At 39.6% G+C, this 17,563-nt stretch overlaps 1 protein-coding gene across 2 annotated transcripts; it reads left to right on the top strand.

The window, feature by feature from the left end:
• Nucleotides 1–6,379: 6,379 nt before the first annotated feature.
• Gpx6 (glutathione peroxidase 6) lies at nucleotides 6,380–15,058 on the top strand. 2 transcript variants are annotated; one of them, XM_047558104.1, is made up of 5 exons: nucleotides 6,380–6,484; nucleotides 9,113–9,266; nucleotides 12,095–12,212; nucleotides 12,862–12,961; nucleotides 14,133–15,058. In XM_047558104.1, the coding sequence occupies exons 1-5, from the start codon at nucleotides 6,398–6,400 to the stop codon at nucleotides 14,337–14,339; spliced, it is 666 nt and encodes a 221-aa protein (XP_047414060.1). In that variant the 5' UTR covers nucleotides 6,380–6,397; the 3' UTR covers nucleotides 14,340–15,058. The 2 variants fall into 2 exon arrangements, with proteins under 2 accessions (XP_047414060.1, XP_047414061.1); XM_047558105.1 differs by having other exon boundaries at nucleotides 6,390–6,478.
• The last annotated feature ends 2,505 nt before the right edge of the window (nucleotides 15,059–17,563 follow it).

The raw sequence follows: 17,563 nt of genomic DNA on the forward strand, positions 1-17,563 counted from the left end.
GGATTCTTTTGAGGGTAGGCTTTTGTCCAAGGTCACATAGCTAGAGAGTGTCAGTTTAAAGACTGGAATGAAGGATTTAGACTCCCTACCCCAGCCTCTGTTGATGACTTAATCCAGCCTGAAATTCAACGCTAATTTTCTTGTTTTTAGTTCTTTCAATCACAAAAGAAACAGGTTCATTTCTTTTTAAGAAGTGGTACACCTCTTCATTCCAGATTCAAACTGTTGCCTCTGAAACCACCCAAATCACTCTTAGAGATTTTTGTCTACCCTTTGGTTTTATTTGACTATTCTCCCTGAAATAGACATTCATTCTCCTTACTTCTAGAATCTCCATTCAAGTCTCCAAAAGTTTCCATCCTTTGGATTACAAGTGTAAAGCATGGGATCTATTCTAAATCTGCCATTTTAAGGAAATATCACTTATGTGTATATAAAATTTATAATTCACAACCCTCTTCATATCAACAATTTTATTTCACTCTCACAGTCAGTTACAGACAGAAATCATTAACTCAAATGTACAATGGAAAAGTAAGTTGGAAAGGCTAAGTGACTCAGCCAAAGTCTTATGATAGTGTAGACCTAAATCATAAACCTGAGTTTTATAGTATTAATCTTGCCTCTTCACCCTCTAGGCTCAATGTCCCATAATATATGTTAGAAAATACCAGAAACTTCACTGATAACTTTTTGCATTTAATTTTCACCCTCATGTGTTCTTAACATTCTGACCTCCTTCGCAGACATGATAAACTTTGTATATTACCACTGGTATAGGCTGACTGTAGCCCTAAACCTGAGCTTTCATTGAGTCTGACCCTGACACACAGACTTCCAGAAGAGTCAGTCACTAATGCCAAGCATCCCTCCCCCAACCTGACCCAGAGTCTGCTTCTTGGAGGGTGGGGTGGGAAGTGGTGAGAGGAATAATGTGTACTCCCCCAGGCAGTGTTCTTATCCATTACTCCTGCATGAATGGGTTGGAGGAGGCCATAGAGGATAGGGCACTGTGTCCATGCCCAACTACAAGAATTTGAGTAACCCACAGCATTCCAAACAAGATGAAAGAGAAAGCAGTGGGTCAGGCTGTTACTCAAACTGCTCTGCCACTTGGGCCATATGATCCAAAACCAATGATGCTTGAAGTGGCAGTGGCAGTCAAGATTGCTGTTTAGAGACTTTGGTAGGCCCCTCTAGACAATTACAGCACAGGCTTTTAGGAGTTTGTAGAAAAGTCCTGACATCCTCCACAGACAATAACTATACTTTTGAGAAATAGTTCTTGGCCTGCTTCTCAGCCTTAGTAGAGACTGAACATTTAATCATGAGCCACCAAGTTACCTTGTGACCTGAGCTGCCCATATCATGAACTGAATGTTAACTGAATCACTACGCCACAAAATTTGGCATGTAAAGAGGTTCTCCATTATCAAATATAAGTAGTATGTATAGGCCAGATGTGATGGTGTACACCTGTTAGCCCAGTGACTCAGGAGGCTGAGGCAGGAGAATCACAAGTTCGAGGTCAGTCTCAGCAACTTGGCAAGACCTTTTCTAAAAAAAAAAAAAGAAAGAAAAGAAAAGAAAGAAAGAAAGAAAAAGGAAAGGAAAAGAAAAATGGAAGTGGTGTATACATTATCAGGCTTAAGCAGCCCTGTAGGCACAAGGGGCTACATGAAGAGGCCCAAATATCCATGGTCCCCATTGCTGCTACACTGTCTCTCTCTCACAGCCTGTACCTTTGGCTTCATGGAGAGTTCATGCAATCAGTTAACAAAGGTTACCAGGGCCTGGTTTATAGATGGTTCTTCATGATATGTAGACACTACTAATAAATGACAACTGCAAGGTTATAGCCCCCCTCTGGGACACCTGTGAAAGACAATCATGAAAGAGAATCCTCCCTGTGGGTAGAACTTCAAGTCATGCACCTGGTTGTTACCTTTGCTTGGAAGAGAAGTTGTCTTGCACGCAATTCCATACCAATTCATGGACTGTGGCCAGTGGTTTGGCTGAATGGTCAGGCTCTTGGAAAGAACATAATTGGAAAATTAGTACAAGAAAATTTGGGGAAGAAATATATGGATAGAATTCTCTGAATGAGCAAAAGCCATAATGATATTTTGGCTTATTTGGATGCTTACAAAAAGGATGACCACAGCGGAGGAAGGTTTTGATAATCAAGTAGCTAGGATGACTATTCTATGGATATCAGTCAATCTCTTTCCCCAGACACTCTTGTCATTGTCTAATGAGATTGTGAAAAATGTGGCCATGGTGGCAGGGATAGAGATTATTATGTGTGGGTTCAGCCACTTGGACTTCTATTCACTAAGACAGACCTGGCTATCATCACTACTAATTATCTAATCTGCCTGCAGCAGAGACCAACACTGAGTCTACAATGTGGCACCATTCCCTGGGGCAGATGATTACATGGGACCACTTCCATCATGTGAGGGGCAGCATGTAGTTATTCTCGAAATAGATACCTGAGATACAGATTTAATATCCATGTGATGCTGTCATAATATTGTACATAACATTACTTCCAATAAAAGGAATTATTACACAGCAAAAGAAATGTGGCAGTGGCCTTGTGCTCATGGAATTCACTAGTTGTACCATATCCCTTCCCATCCACAGCTGGTAGGCAATACCTTGTAGAGTTAGGGCAAGGTTCTTCAGGAGTCTATATACATTTTTAATCCTCCTCCAATTTATGGTGGCATTTCTCCCATAGTCAGTATTTACAGGTCCAGGGAGGTGGAAATAAAAGTGGTACCAGTCACTGGCAAATTTTTGCTTCCTGTTCCCACAACTTTATGTTCTGCTGGCCTACAGTTCTTAGTTCTAGAGTAAGAAATACTGCTACCAGGAGAAAAAAATTCCATTGAATTAGAGGCTAAGACTACCACTGGTTCACTTGGGGCTCCTAATGTCTCTGAATGAACAGGCTGAATCAGCAGGCTAAGAAGGGAATTACTGTGCCTGTTGGGGTGACTGGACATTGGCCTGCTGCTCCACAATGGATGTAAGGAAGACTATATCTGGAATACAGGGAAATTCTTCAGGTGTCTTGTAGTATTATCATGACCTGTGATCAAGATCAATGGAAAAGTAAACAATCCAATGTAGGCAGGACTGCTAATGTCTGCTGCTCAGTGGTAGAATGTCCTAAGTTCAATTCCCACAACAGGAAAACAGAGAAAAACAAACAAACAACCCCATGTTGAGATATCACCTCATACATTTTAGGATGGATATGATAAAAAAGACTAAAGATAATACGTGTTGGCAAGGGTGTGGAGAATGGGACCCTTGCACGCTGTTGGTGGGAATACAACTTAGTATAGTGACCACAGAAAACTGTGTGGGGAGTCCTCAAAAAATTAAAAATAGAACTAATATTCGATCAAATGTAACAGGGACCCACTTCATGCCTTGAACATAACCCTTACTGCTCTGCCACTGTGGCTTATTTTAAAACTGACATTTTTTTCCTTTTTATTCCCCTTCTTTCCATCCTTAACCTGGGGGAAGCAAGATTACCCTTCTTCCCACCATAGGCCAAGTTATCTGTCCTTGATGACTAAGAAATGACTACCTCTCAAATCCACAAGTGAATTTGACAAGGTACACCTGGAATGTAGCCTTTGAATCACCTCTTTAAAATCCCCCTGTCCCCTCTAATAGGCAGAATCACAGCCTCCGGGACAGGAGCCCCTGTGTTTCTCATTTGTTAGCCAAGCAATAAAACTTCTTCCTTTTTCTCAAAACTGTGTCCTTATTATTGGATTGGCATCAGGGACAAGGACCAAGCTTTTGGTAACACAAAGATTTAATGTGTGGCTCTCATGGAAGGTGTGAAGAGGAGGCAAAGGAAGTGAAATCAGTATGTCAGATGTCTGACCCTCATGTTTACTGACTTTATTTACAATAGCCAAGATCAAAAGAAATCAATATAAGTATTCATGAACACATAATGGATAAAGAAAATATGGCCCATATATACAATGGAATACTATTTCTTCATACAAAGAAAGGAAATCTTGTCATTTGCAGCAACATGGATAGAACTGGAGGACATTATTTTATGTGAAATAAGCCAGGAACAGAAGGACAAATACCACATGATCTAGTTCATATGTGGAATCCAAAAATGTTGATCTCAAGGAAGTAGAGAGTAGAATAGTGGTTACTAGTGTGAGAAACAGAAAGTCTGTGATCCATTTTCAGAATACATTATTCAGTCTTAATTGGATTAAATTGTAGCCATTTTAATTTTAGCCCTTCCCTTTGCCCACCCTAATTTCAAAATTAGCCAATTGCATAGATTGTACCCCTGAGTCCTTTTAGTCAGGGCGAAGAGCAATGCTGCCATAAACAGGCAGACTGCCTGCGCCCAGGCACTCTTGAGAGCCACGTTCCATAGCACACCCTAAGTCAGAAGAAAAGTTTGTGTTGCCCACCCACTTCGAGCACTTTGATTTTTTGTGGTACCTCAGTATTTCTAACACTAGGGACAAAGGTAGTTATGGATAGGGCTGGGGGCATGTTGATCAGAAGATAAAGTTTTCAGTTAAACAAGAAGAATAAATTCAGGATATGCATTGTACAACATGGTAACAATAATTAGCAATATACCATAGTCTTGAAAATGCTAAGGGAGTGCATATAAAGTGTTCTCACCACACAAATGATAACTAAATGAAGTGATGCATATGTTAATTAGTTAGATTTAGTCATTACACAATGTATATACACTTCAAAATAATTTAATGTACTTGGATAATACAATTTTATTCCTTAATTAGAAAAATAAATTTTTAAAAAGGAATAAAATTGAAAGGCAGTCTCATGACCCTTCAACCTGTAGCCTCCGTTGTCTTACTCTCCTGTCTTGTATAGTAAGACCTCCCTCTGTCTCCCTCTTCCAAGGATACATGTGATTGGATTTAGGGTTCAGTAAAATAATCCAGGATAATCCCCCATCTCAAAATCCTTATTTTAATCACACCTGAAAAATCTTTGCTGTGTAAAATAACATTTAGATTCCAGGGATTAAAGCTTCATATTATTGGGGACAATCATTTACCCTACTAGAAAGAGGGAAAGGTTTGGATTTGGGATAAGAACACACTTGAATATAAGTCCTAGTTTGACATTATTACTAAATTTATAACTTTGGGAAAATATCTATTTTTACATTTGTAAGTTGGAAAATATAGTCTAAGTTTCAGTCATTCTTTGAACTAAAAAAGGCTCAAGAGCTTGGGAATGTGCCACAAGAGGGAAGCCTTCTGCATGACTGACCTAAATGCCTTAGGAACTTGTGTGACTGGATCAGGTATCAGCGATCAAGCCGTAGATTACAGGTCTTTGAGAAAAGCTCAGAAATCTGAGATAACAAAAATCTTGTCTTCCAGAAGAGTTCACAAGAATTCAGTTCACCCAGACTTCAGTTCCAAGAGGCAGTTTAAGGCCTTTTGTGATGCCTAGGAGAGGCAGGCAGGTGGAAGGGACTGGATGACAAGAGGTTTAGAACTGAAAAGGAAGACTTACTCACTTCAGCTAACAAGAGTTTCATAAACCTAAGCTGGCAGTGAAAACAGATAGATTATAGCAGAAAGGAAGAGGATGTAGCCAGGGAAAACAACTCTATACCACTTCCCAGTCCAAATTCTTTGCAACAACTGTCTGGTTGTTGTCTTATTAGGACCTCAACAATAATGGCTTGTAGCAGAGGATGAATCTCAAGTCTAGGGAAGTTCCCTGACTCAGGATTTAAAGTTTTCTCCTTGACAACTTTCCACTGTGAATGTGCTTCCCTCATTTGTGCTCCTGCAATAATAAACCCTCCTCCAGGGGATGGACTTCTGATGGAGTCTGAGACACTCAGGACCCTACAACTGGACTTCATAATAAGCAAACACAATGTTCTATTGTCTGAGTGATGGAAGTTTGAGGGGAAAGGACAAATAGTTATCTGGGGTAAGTGTCTCAAAACTTAGTTTGCATACAAATTATGTGAGGCTTTTGTTAAAAAGCAGATTCCAATTCATTGGAGGTGGCTTTGCTTCCTGGATATGGAGCCAGTCACTTAGAGAGGGGAACTGCCAATCATTGGGAGAGGGGAGGGATGGTACCTCAGATTCCAAAGAAGGAAGCTTTCACCTTCAAGATTAGAACATGTGCAGGTCTCATGTCCTAGAGGGGCAGAGGTGGAGAAGTGGGAAGGAGAAAAAGGAAGACAGAGGGAATAAGAGTGGGTGTGTATGAATGCTGCTCTGAGATTGGATGGCATATCTTCAAACTGGTGCCTGCCAGGGACTCAAAAAGTGGCCAAGATCCCAGGGGACCTCAGACTCGCCTAGATCTCCTAATAGGAGCCATGAACTGGCAGTTCCAGGTCTCCTGTCTTTTCCTGCTATTCCTGGTTGGCTTCTCTCAGGAGATCCCGAAGTCACAAAAGGTGAAGGTGGGTGTCCCACAGGGGATACAGGCTGATTTCAACATCTGATGACTAACTTGGCCACAAGAGATGCTAGGAGTTCTCTCCTCTCTTTGAAGGGCAAAGTTCCATCCTCCAAATCTTTCTTTGCAGACTTTTGCCACATTGTCTTCTGCAGCAGACTCTCTCTTGCCTTAATTGACTGTGTTTTACATATATTTTCTCTGCACTTTCAAAGGACCAGAATACTGGTGAGCCAGGCAGTGCATGAAGTTTTCCCTTGGTGCATTCTCCTTTGCCACTTTCCCCGGTGCCCTTTGACAGACCCACACCTGTTCCTTTCATGCTGGACTTGGGGGCAGCCCTATGGGTCTCAGAAAAAGAGGCGTAAAATAGCAAATAGATTGGAAACTGACCTAGTTGCTCTTGGAGAGTGTGTTGGACCAGAAACCCAGAAAAAAAAAAAAAAAAAAAAAAAAACATGAAGAAGCTGCTATTGGAATGTGCTCCAGGAGTTTCAGGGTCAGGGAAAAAGAAGATTTTCCTCAGGGAATAATAAAGAATGATAAGAAGAAGAAGGCCAGGATAGTTTTCTGTTAGACCGATTTTAGGAAAGGTTATGTGGCGAGGTGGAAAAAAGGCTTAGCTCAGAGTGACAGAATTTTTTCTTAGATCTTGGTGCTGCTCCAAGTTGCCTGATGCTATTCAGGAAGGTCCCCATAATGGTAGCTACCTCTGTGAATGTTGGGCATACGTCCTCAGATGCAAGGTGGAGACCAAAGTAGATGACTTGAGGTACAATTTTAACTTTAAAATCAGACAAACTCTTTCAAAAACGGTCCCAGAACTGGGGATGTGACTCACTGGTAGAGCTCTTCTCTAGCATGCAAACTTTCAGTAACAGCAAAACAAAACAAAATAGAACAACAAAACCTCATTTGTGGCCTTAGGCTAGCTGCATTTCTTTTGTTGGCTTCTTTCTCTCCTCTATAAAAGGTGAACAATGCCTACCCTATGGTGCAGTGATTCACAGATTTGAGCTCACAAAAGACACCCAGAATGCTGCTGCACCCAGAATGCTGCTTGCACAGGTGGCTCCCCACCCCCACTAGAGTTTCTGATTCAGTTTGTCTTGGGGAGAAACAGGAATTTGCATTTCTAAGATACTCTCAGTTGACACTTGTGCAGGTCCTCACACACCTTAGCTTTGGGTTTGACCTCTGTTTTGAGGTTCATGTGAAGTCTGAGATGTTATACATAAAATGCTTGAAAATAGCAGCTATAGTAAGATCACAGCTTACCTTCAAGTGAGATTGTAGTCTACTAGAAAGGGCAACATGTTAAGGGCATCCAGGTCTATGGCAGTCACTGGTGCATGTGAAATTCCTGAGGTAGAAAACTGTCTTATAAATGAAAGACTATGTTCTAGGGTTTCCTGACTCTTCAGTTCTTCAGCAAATCTGAAAGCTGCCCTTCAATTTGGCAATTTTCTTGGGTTTCTACATGCCAGTTCATAGGATGATGAACTTTGAAAGTTGTCAAGTCCAGAGCAAAGGTAACAAGAAGACAAGGAGGATGGAGGCACACAAAAGACAGTTCACAGGATAACTTCCAGGTGACTTTTTCTTATAGTAGCAAGAAAGGCAAATGCTAGAAATTATACAGCACAGAGGTAAAGTGGCACAAAGGCAAATAAAATGCAGGCACATAGATGACAATCCCATCATAGTGAGTTTCTTGGCTCATGTTTCCAAATATTTGCATTAACATATACACATAGTAATATACAGATTTATAGACACATACAGAAGGGGCCTGCCTCCTTTTCTCTAAGGAAAGGAGAGCTAAGGTGAAGGAGAATCTATTGCCTGATGTCCTGGTGATGAAAGATGGTAACAAGTTTCTTGCCACACTCTGCACAGCAGCTCACCCATAGGCAGTTCCTTCCTTGAATGGGGCAGGACTTTATGGACTGAGATTCCTTGAAGCCCATTTTAAATTGTTCTAAAGTTCTATGACTTTTTTCCTCATTGCCAGGAATCTGGTCTTTCTTACCAAATAACATCTTAGCCTTTTATTTCAAGTCCTGTCTGCCCTTTTATCTTGGCATGCTTGTAGGTAGAAAACTTTAGCTATTTGTGCTTATAATTACAATTCCTCATTCATGAGCAATCCAGACTGTTTCTCTACAACACGGGAATGAGAAGAAGGGAATATTGAGAATGAATTTTGTAGGTACCAGTGACAGGATGTTATCCATGTGACTTTTTCTTATAATAGTAAGAAAGGCTACTTGTAAGTTAAAAGACATAAATTCTCATTGTGGCATCTGCTCTAACAGTTTATGTGAAAAGATTATCTTCAGTTGTGAGAATTTCAATATATTCCATGAAGCATTTTAAATTCTTCAAAAAAATCCACAGAACCAGGTGTGAGGCAGGAGAATTGGAAGTTCGAGACCAGCCTCAGCAACTTAGCCAGGCCCTGTCTCAAAATAAAAAAGAAAACAAAAGAGCTGGGGATAAAGCACCCACTAGGTTCAATCCCTAGTAACCCCCCCAAAAAACAAAACAAACACCACCCCCCCCCAAATCCACAGGTGTTGGGAGGAATTATTTATAGGATCACTTTACAGGTACTTTTGTTACATTCCAGGTGGATTGCAACAAAGAGGTGACTGGCACCATCTATGAGTATGGAGCTGTCACCCTCAATGATGACAAGTACATCCAGTTCAAACAGTATGCAGGCAAGCATGTCCTCTTTGTCAACGTGGCCACCTATTGCGGTTTGACAGCTCAGTATCCTGGTAAGCACTAGAGTTCAACTCTTTGCAAACTAGCTTTGTCAGATAGCCGTATTCTAATTCTCGAAGGTTTTACTAATGTGTCATTGTGGGTGGGAGATGGGAATAGTGAAGAGGTGACTCTATTCCCCTAATTTCTTTTTACTGCTCTCCTTCTTAGATTGAAGAAGATTTATCTCCAGATTGGAGAACTAAGACATTCCGGAAGATTTGATCAAAGATTACTAGGGACATACCTGTACTCTGAACACACTGCTCTATATCTTGAGGGGGACATATATTATAGGCAACCATTGGGCTTCTCAGAAAGTATTAGATACGTGGTTTAACAAAAAGATACTCTCAAAAGTACAGATTCAGGGGTTGTAAATGTAGTGCTGGATCTGATTCCCAGCACTGGGGACAAAAAGAGAGAGAGAGAGGAGTGAGAGATAACGAGAGCAGGTTAGGGTAAGATCCAGAGATTTAAAAGAATTGTGGGGTCATTTTATATTTTATTTTTATTTATTTATTTGCCTTGCAAGGGATTGAACCCAAATATTTTATTTTTATGTGCAGTCAACTGTCGGGAAAACCTGGAAAACTATATAGACTACAACATCTCAGTACCTAATGTACCTAATTATAAGAATTCAAATGACAGTTTAGTATCATTTAGCAAGTGTAAATTTTCTTTCTTTCAAATAGTTAAATTTGAAAAATATGGTAAATGTAAAAAGTAATAATGTGTGAATTGCAGATGCATGGGACATGAACCTGCTTTTAAACTGTTTTAATTTAGCTGTTTGTTTTTCTTTTCTTCTTTCTTTCTTGTAAGCTCAGGGACAGGGCTAGTGGCCAAACAAAATCAGACAGAAAGTAGCCGAAGCAAAGCTTTATTGGAATTTGGCTCTCCGCGAAATTCCCAGCACCCCCACCCACTACAGGTCAGGGTGGAGAACCGGAGAAAATCGCGCGTGGCCCTGGCTGCCCAGGGTCTTTATAGGCCGGAATAGGCAGGGGTCCTGCTGAGTGATAGGTGAGCTAAGGGTCAGTGGAGTTTTTCTACTCCTGTTTGATTGGTCGCTGTTTGGCGCGCTGCGTCTGCCTCAGTAGTTTTTTTTTTTTTCCTCATATACCCCGCTCCAATCCCGACCTTTCTTTCTTTCTTTCCTTTCTTCCTTTCTTCCTTTCTTCCTTCCTTCCTTCTTTCCTTCCTTCCTTCCTTCACTCCCTCCTCCCCTCTTTTCTTTTCTTTTCTTTTCTTTTCTTTCTTTCTTTCTTTCTTTCTTTCTTTCTTTCTTTCTTTCTTTCTTTCTCTCTCTCTCTCTCTCTCTCTCTCTCTCTCTCTCTCTCTCTCTCTCTCTCTCTCTCTCTCTCTTTCTTTTTTTTCTTTGTAGTGCTGGGGATTGAAACCAGGGCCTTACATGCACAAGATCTGTACTCTATCACTGAGCTATACATCCAGGTTCCCTCTTTTAAATTTATGTGTTGAATGAATAGGTAATTCATTCACAACATTCAAAATTCAAAAGATACAAAAGGGTTCAACAGGGACACTGTCCATCTTCCCTTTCCTTTAGGCAACTGATGTCATAGTTTATGGTGTATATTTCCAGAAATCTTTCATGCATCTATAAGTAAATATTTCCCCCTCCTCCTCCTCCTCTTCCTCTGCGTGCATTTATGTATACATGTACACATGTATACATAAATATATACATATGAATGATTCTGTATCTTGCTTTTCACACAGTAAAATATCTGAGATGTTATTCTGTGTCAGTACATGGTGAGTTTTCTCATTCATTTTTAAGTTACAGTTATACATTGTGTTGCTGTAATATAATTTATTGACCTTGTTCATGAGAATTTTAGAGAGCATCTCATTCGAATTTTACTTCATATGAGGAAATGAACTCATAAAGGAACTTGCCAAAGCCCTAGAATCAAGGTCTGCTAAGTTTTCAGCTATAGGAAGGAAGTACTCTTGACTGCCAAAGAGAAGATGGAGTTGAGTGTAGGCAGAATCAAAGAAACATATAAACATAGGAAGGCACTCTCCATTTAGGGAAGAGGTTCTTAGGGGAAGTGCCAGCAGAGCTAAGTTTAAATGAGTCTGGCTGGGGCTGGTTCTGGGGACTGAATAAATCTGAATTGAAAATGACCGAAGATGGAAATACTGGCACAAATCTAGACAGGTAAATCAGAAGTTTCCTGACAGTGCAAAGAAAAGTTTTGAGTTTGTGACTTGGGACCCCACAAGTGATCCAGAGAAATGATATCAGTTAGATCACTGAAATTGATGAGAAAGTAGAGAATGCTCTAGAGCCAGGCTTGGAATTTCTCTGATTCCCTCTACCACTCCCACCAAAGAAGTACTCCTGGGAACTTCACTGAAGTGTCAGGTTGTGTCATCATGGAACATAGGGGAGGAGAGAGTAATATGTCCATTCTGTTTGACTTTTCCTTGAAAAAAAAAAAAAAATTTGCTCAATCAACCCACCAACTAACAAAGGCAGTGGAATTCAAGTCTGGCTTCTTTCACAATCAAACAGGATGCCCTGCAAGACTAACCAGTCTGTGTTTGCTTTAAACAAGAGCTTCCATTGGAAGGTGAAGTACAGCCAGTTATGGGAACCACTGTACAACAAACCTGGCTGCCACTACGATGAGTTTTTTTGAAACCTGTGTGATAGTTTTTTGCTCTGCCAGATCCAGCTGTAACTTGAACCTCTCCTTTCACAGTCTTCTGTTGATTCATGTGATAAATGGAGAAATCTAATAGTCTTCCACTGGTTGAAGTAGGGCTTCTGACTAGTCGGCCCACACTGTTCATTCTCTACCTACAGAACTGAATGCACTGCAGGAGGAGTTGAAGCATTTGGATGTCATTGTGTTGGGCTTTCCTTGTAATCAATTTGGAAAACAAGAACCAGGAAAGAAAGCAGAGATTCTTTCTGGGCTCAAGTGAGTGCCTGCATAGGACCCTGCAAAGGCTGTCATGATTCCCCTTCCTCATTCTGCCTAAAGGCCCTCTCATTCTGGGAACTTCTAGGGTAGTTGGTAGATCAAATGGGTTGAAGAACCTCACCATGATGCTATAATGCTTTAAATTCAATCTGTCCATGTTGGCAGTGTTCAAATATTCACTCTCCCTGGTTTTGTTTTGCTTTTTTGTTGTTTTGTTTTGTTTTGTTTTGTTCCCTTTTTTCAGACTGGGGATTGTACCCAGAGTCTGGTGCATGCTTAACAAGCTCTGTACCACTGAACTACATCCCTGGTCTGTTCTCTCTACCACTGAGTTCTTTTGATGGTGAAACTAGGGGAATATTTACTATAAAAGAAGTCCAAGGGAAAGGAGGAAATATAGGAAATGAAAATTAATCAGTAAATCCAAGCTCAAAATATTACCTTCCTAATTTCTCGGAATTCTCTCTTAGCTCCTTAGAGTCTACTGTTTGAAATGCTTATTCCCAGAGACCTCTCTTTCTTCACTTTCCTTGTCTACAACATCTCCATTTTTTATCTCTGATTTCCTTTTGTGGTAAATTTTTGGTAGCATTACTAGCTTTTCTTGTCTTAATTTGGATCCCCCTGGAAACAATGGTTCCTGCAGGTATGTGCGTCCAGGTGGTGGCTTTGTCCCCAATTTCCAGCTCTTTGAGAAAGGCGATGTGAATGGAGAAAAAGAACAGAAGGTCTTTACATTCCTGAAGGTGAGTAAACATATACTTGGCATTGATTGGTTTCTATTGGTAGAGATAAACTGAAAGCTGTTGGGGAAAGCAATTTTCAAAGATCATGGCAATATCTCCTAAGAAGATTTGGCTTCAAGTAGAGGAAACATGTAATATCTGACAGCTCTGACATGGACTAATCTCCCTTATTTAATGACAATAATTCATTCACTCGTAATAATTTATTAAATCCATAAAAATGCAAGGAACTGTGTTATACAACAAATTAACAAATATTCATAGGATGTAGTCTCATCCCTGAAGAAACTCATATATTTTTTCAGGAGACAAACACAGATATGGATCAGGTAGAGTGTCATGTGGTAAATTCCTTTTGCATTACAGAACATTAAAACAACACAATACCAAGACAGAAGGATCCCCAAGGATCCCTTAGTACCCTTGTCTCCAAATGCTTATCTGCAGAACAAGTCTGATCCTTGTTGATATTTTCACCCATCCACAGCAACCTGGGCGGTGGGGTGGCGGGGGAGAGACAATATGGAGAGTTTTCAATAAACCCCAACTTTTTGTATATAAAAGACCATAATTTATTGATAACAAATTACTGTTATATTACACTGTATAAATTGACCTTTTATTGCTCAAAACTAGTGATATGATCATTTTTAAGCAGCTAAGCCAAATATTAAAAAATCCTTTAATAGTTAACTTTATGGCTATAGCATATTCTTATTGTCAAAATGAATGTTGATCATTCTACATTAGGCTTTAAAAAATAACTATTGAATTTTTTTCTGTCCTATGAAATCCCAAATTCTGGGAATTAGTCCTTTAAACCAATCCATTATTTTTTACCTAAGGAAAATAAAACTATAGAATATGACTTGCCCAAAGAAACAAAAGATATTCTTTTACTGAAACACCATGATAAGATCATGGAATTAAAAGGGACACAAAGAGAAGGGGAATGCTTTCTGTTTATTATTATACTCTAATTTCTGGTTGTTTGGTGTTTGGTGTATTGGTGATGATACATTGAAATATCTGTGGTTGACTGGAAGTATTTTAAGTAGTTAATATATTAAAATATATAATGGTGAGTAGACTCCCTACATGTGAGAAGAAGAGCTGACCACATAGAAGCAGAAATAAACTTATCTTTCCATTTTTCATATCTGTACTCCAGAACTCCTGCCCTCCAACCTCCGAACTTTTGGGTTCTTCACAACAACTCTTCTGGGAGCCCATGAAGGTCCATGACATCCGCTGGAACTTTGAGAAGTTCCTAGTGGGGCCCAATGGAGTTCCTGTCATGCGCTGGTTCCACCAGATTCCAGTCAGCACAGTCAAATCAGACATCCTAGAGTACCTAAAGCAGTTTGATACCCAGTAGGAAGGGCTAGCACTGGCAGAAGTAGCCACCATCCCTCCCTCCTGAAGAACATGCCCATCTTTGCTCCACATTTCTTCCTACTTAGCCTCTCTATGACCAAATCATCTTGAGCTACTGAAGCAGCTGCTTATGAACGTTTGAGCAGGTGTGTGTATGTATGTGTGTTTGTGTGTGTTTGAAGATTAAGGAAAGAAAACTTATCTATCCAAATCTCTGATGGTGAAATATCAAGTTTTCCCCAAACTATTCCAAAGGAAAGTCATTTTAGGATAAATGATTCAGACTACCTTAAGTCTGTTAAAAAGCAAACACCCGGAAGTTCTGACAGCTATCCTTTCCCTGTTCTGGAAGTCGAAAGAAAGGAAGAACTGATGGCAAGATTTTCTAGTTTGCCTTCCTAGCCTCACTGTCCTCCAAGGTGGGTGTGCATTGGTAAACTCTTCCTTTCCCTTCTTTATTCTCCTTTATTCCTCTGCCACCCTGGAATGAAGGATTCTGGAGACAGAGTGAGAGCACAAACTTTACCTCACATGAAGGGAGGGACATTTCCATGATGGTGGGTCCTAAAGTCCCTCTGAACTGGATCCTACCAGAGCCTTCCTTGTCCCTTAGTGCATTCAGGTCACGGCACCTGGGCAGGGATGTCCTTTCCTTCTGAAGATGGGCTTTCTCTTCACTGTAAGCCTTCCTGACTTTAAGCATATCATTGTCTGAAATAAAAAAAAAAATTCTGCAGCAACCAGACTTCAAGTGATGTTTTCCCAGTCCCACATTTTGTCTACATTCATACCTCTTCTTCTCTTTGTTCTTAACGTTCTTACCTTGCTCTTCAGAATTTTGTTTCTCTCAAAAGCACTCTAGAGCTTTTCTTGGCACATTCCAAATTACTGGGTGGAACTATAGATATAGAGCTGCTGTGACCTCGTTTGTGCATGTGTAGTGCTGCAATCAAACCCAGGGCTTCATGCATGTCAGGCAAGCACTCTACCACTAAGCTACATTCCCAGCCCTAGCACAGACCTCTTAATATCAGGCCCCTCTATAACTCCTAGGTCACCTAGCCAAGCTCCTACATGAGAAAAGTTCTTGCTTCTGAAAGAATCTCTCTCTCTCTCTCTCTCTCTCTCTCTAATAAACACATATACATTTCTGTTTATAAAATTAATTTATGCTCACTATTAAAATCCAAAAACACAGAAAAGCAGAAAAAAAATGAAAAGCATATCAAAAAACAACTCCTAATCAGAGGTACAAAAGACCTCTGAGAAACCCTTATCTTCCCTTTGTTGTTTTATAATTGAAACTAAATATTTTATAACAGACTCAGATTTCAGGAAATTAGACACAAAGGAAAGAAAAGATTAGGTGAGGAAGTAAAGTAAAATAGTTATTTTTATCTTTCTTTTAACAGATTATTTTGGCATAGGTGCTTGCACTTTAAAATATTTTTGCACTTAAACCTGTCATGGTAGCACATGCCTGTAAGGAGTTCAAGGCCAGTCTCAGCAATTTAGCAAGATCCATAGCAACCCAGCAAGACCCTGTCTCAAAATAAAAAATAAAAAAGGACTGGAGATGTAGTTCAGTGGTAGAATACACCTGGGTTTAATCCTCAGCACCACAAAAAAGTGCAGGAAATGTAACAGTAAGTATTGTATTTATTAGAGTAAGAGAGGAGGATTCTTTCGAAGCAATATGTATTAGTGAGTAACATCAAACATTGTGGAGGTCATAATTCAGCTGTGTACCTAAGTAGAAATGGGATCCCTGACTTAATTTTTATATAGCAATGTGAAAATTGACAAACTAAACAAATGATCATGAAAATAAATTTTTTTCATTTTTGAAATTTTATTTTATTTTTCTTTCCACTTTTTTTTATTAGTGCATTGTAGTTGTACCTAACAATGGGATTTGTTGTTACATATTAATACATGCACACAATTTAACAATATAATTGGAGCTAGCACTTTCTTCTTCCCTTCCTTCTACCCCTTGGTTCCTTTCCTCTATTGATCTCCCTTTGATTAGGAAAATGATTTTTAAGAACCTAAAATTTCTAAGTGGTAGACACATATGAGAAATAAAATAAAAAAATCATTCGGATACTTTGTCTTCTTGAACTCAAACTCTAGTAGGGAAATGGATTTTTTAAAAAAAAACCTGGCCATTCTTGACCATAAACTATAGGATTTGAGACTTTCGTTTATCTTTTATCTGGTGCCTTAGCAATTTTAAGGGCAGTAAGGACATAAGAGAATTAGCCACAAGTGGTATTGAGAAATGTGTTTTGATTTTGAAATTCTTCTCAATCTCTGAATTCTTAAGAACACTCCCAGACCTCAACAGTTCTCTGGAGAGTTCCAGATATGTTACTATTTTTAGATCAGGATAAGTAGGTGGAGGGGGATGGAATGACACAGTGTATAAAACTCTTTCCTGATACTGGTTTCTCCTGTCTGTTATAGAAGCTAATAACTTATGTACATATATGAATACACCACAATGAATCTTCATATCATGTTCATCCACAAGACTGGAAACCTTATTAGAATAAGAAATACTCCATGTTCGTATAAATATGTCAAAATATACTCTACTGTTCTGTATAACTAAAAAGAACAAATTAAAAAAATAAGAGAGAAGCTGGATTATTATTACTATCATTACCATCTCAGGCATTGTTGCCGTAGAGAAGTAAATGCTCAAGGGAAGCAACATCTCTAAAGTAGTGAAGGAAGAGGACAGTAGCCTTTAGTTTAAGCACACTGTGCCTGAGTATCTGAGAGTTCACAATCCTGCAGCAGCTCTGAAAAATCCAACCTCCATACTCCTGATGCCCTCCAGTGGCTGTCCCTGAAGAGAAAAATAAATGTTATGAGTAGAGACAAAGCCAGGAAAACTAGAAAAAAAAGTCTGCCAAGGGATATGACAGGTGGTGGGTAAGTGGATTAGCATGTTCCAAACAATGACAATGATGTTGATAGTAATAATAATGTAAATGTTTTTATAAAAAGAGGATAAAGAAAAAATTCCACTTCTCTTTTCCTCAACCAATCCCTATTACAACTGTTAGAGTCCTATCCTAAGATTTGCTTAGTAGCCCATTTCTGGATGTAAGATTCCAGTACAGTCTCCCCCATAGGAGCTGATTTGTGAATGCAACACCTTCCCTATAGACTGTGTGGAAACTGGTGGTTTTTAGCTTTTGGATGTGCCTGTGT

The sequence above is a fragment of the Sciurus carolinensis genome, chromosome 7, assembly GCF_902686445.1.
Source record: "Sciurus carolinensis chromosome 7, mSciCar1.2, whole genome shotgun sequence".
Lineage (NCBI taxonomy): Eukaryota > Metazoa > Chordata > Mammalia > Rodentia > Sciuridae > Sciurus > Sciurus carolinensis.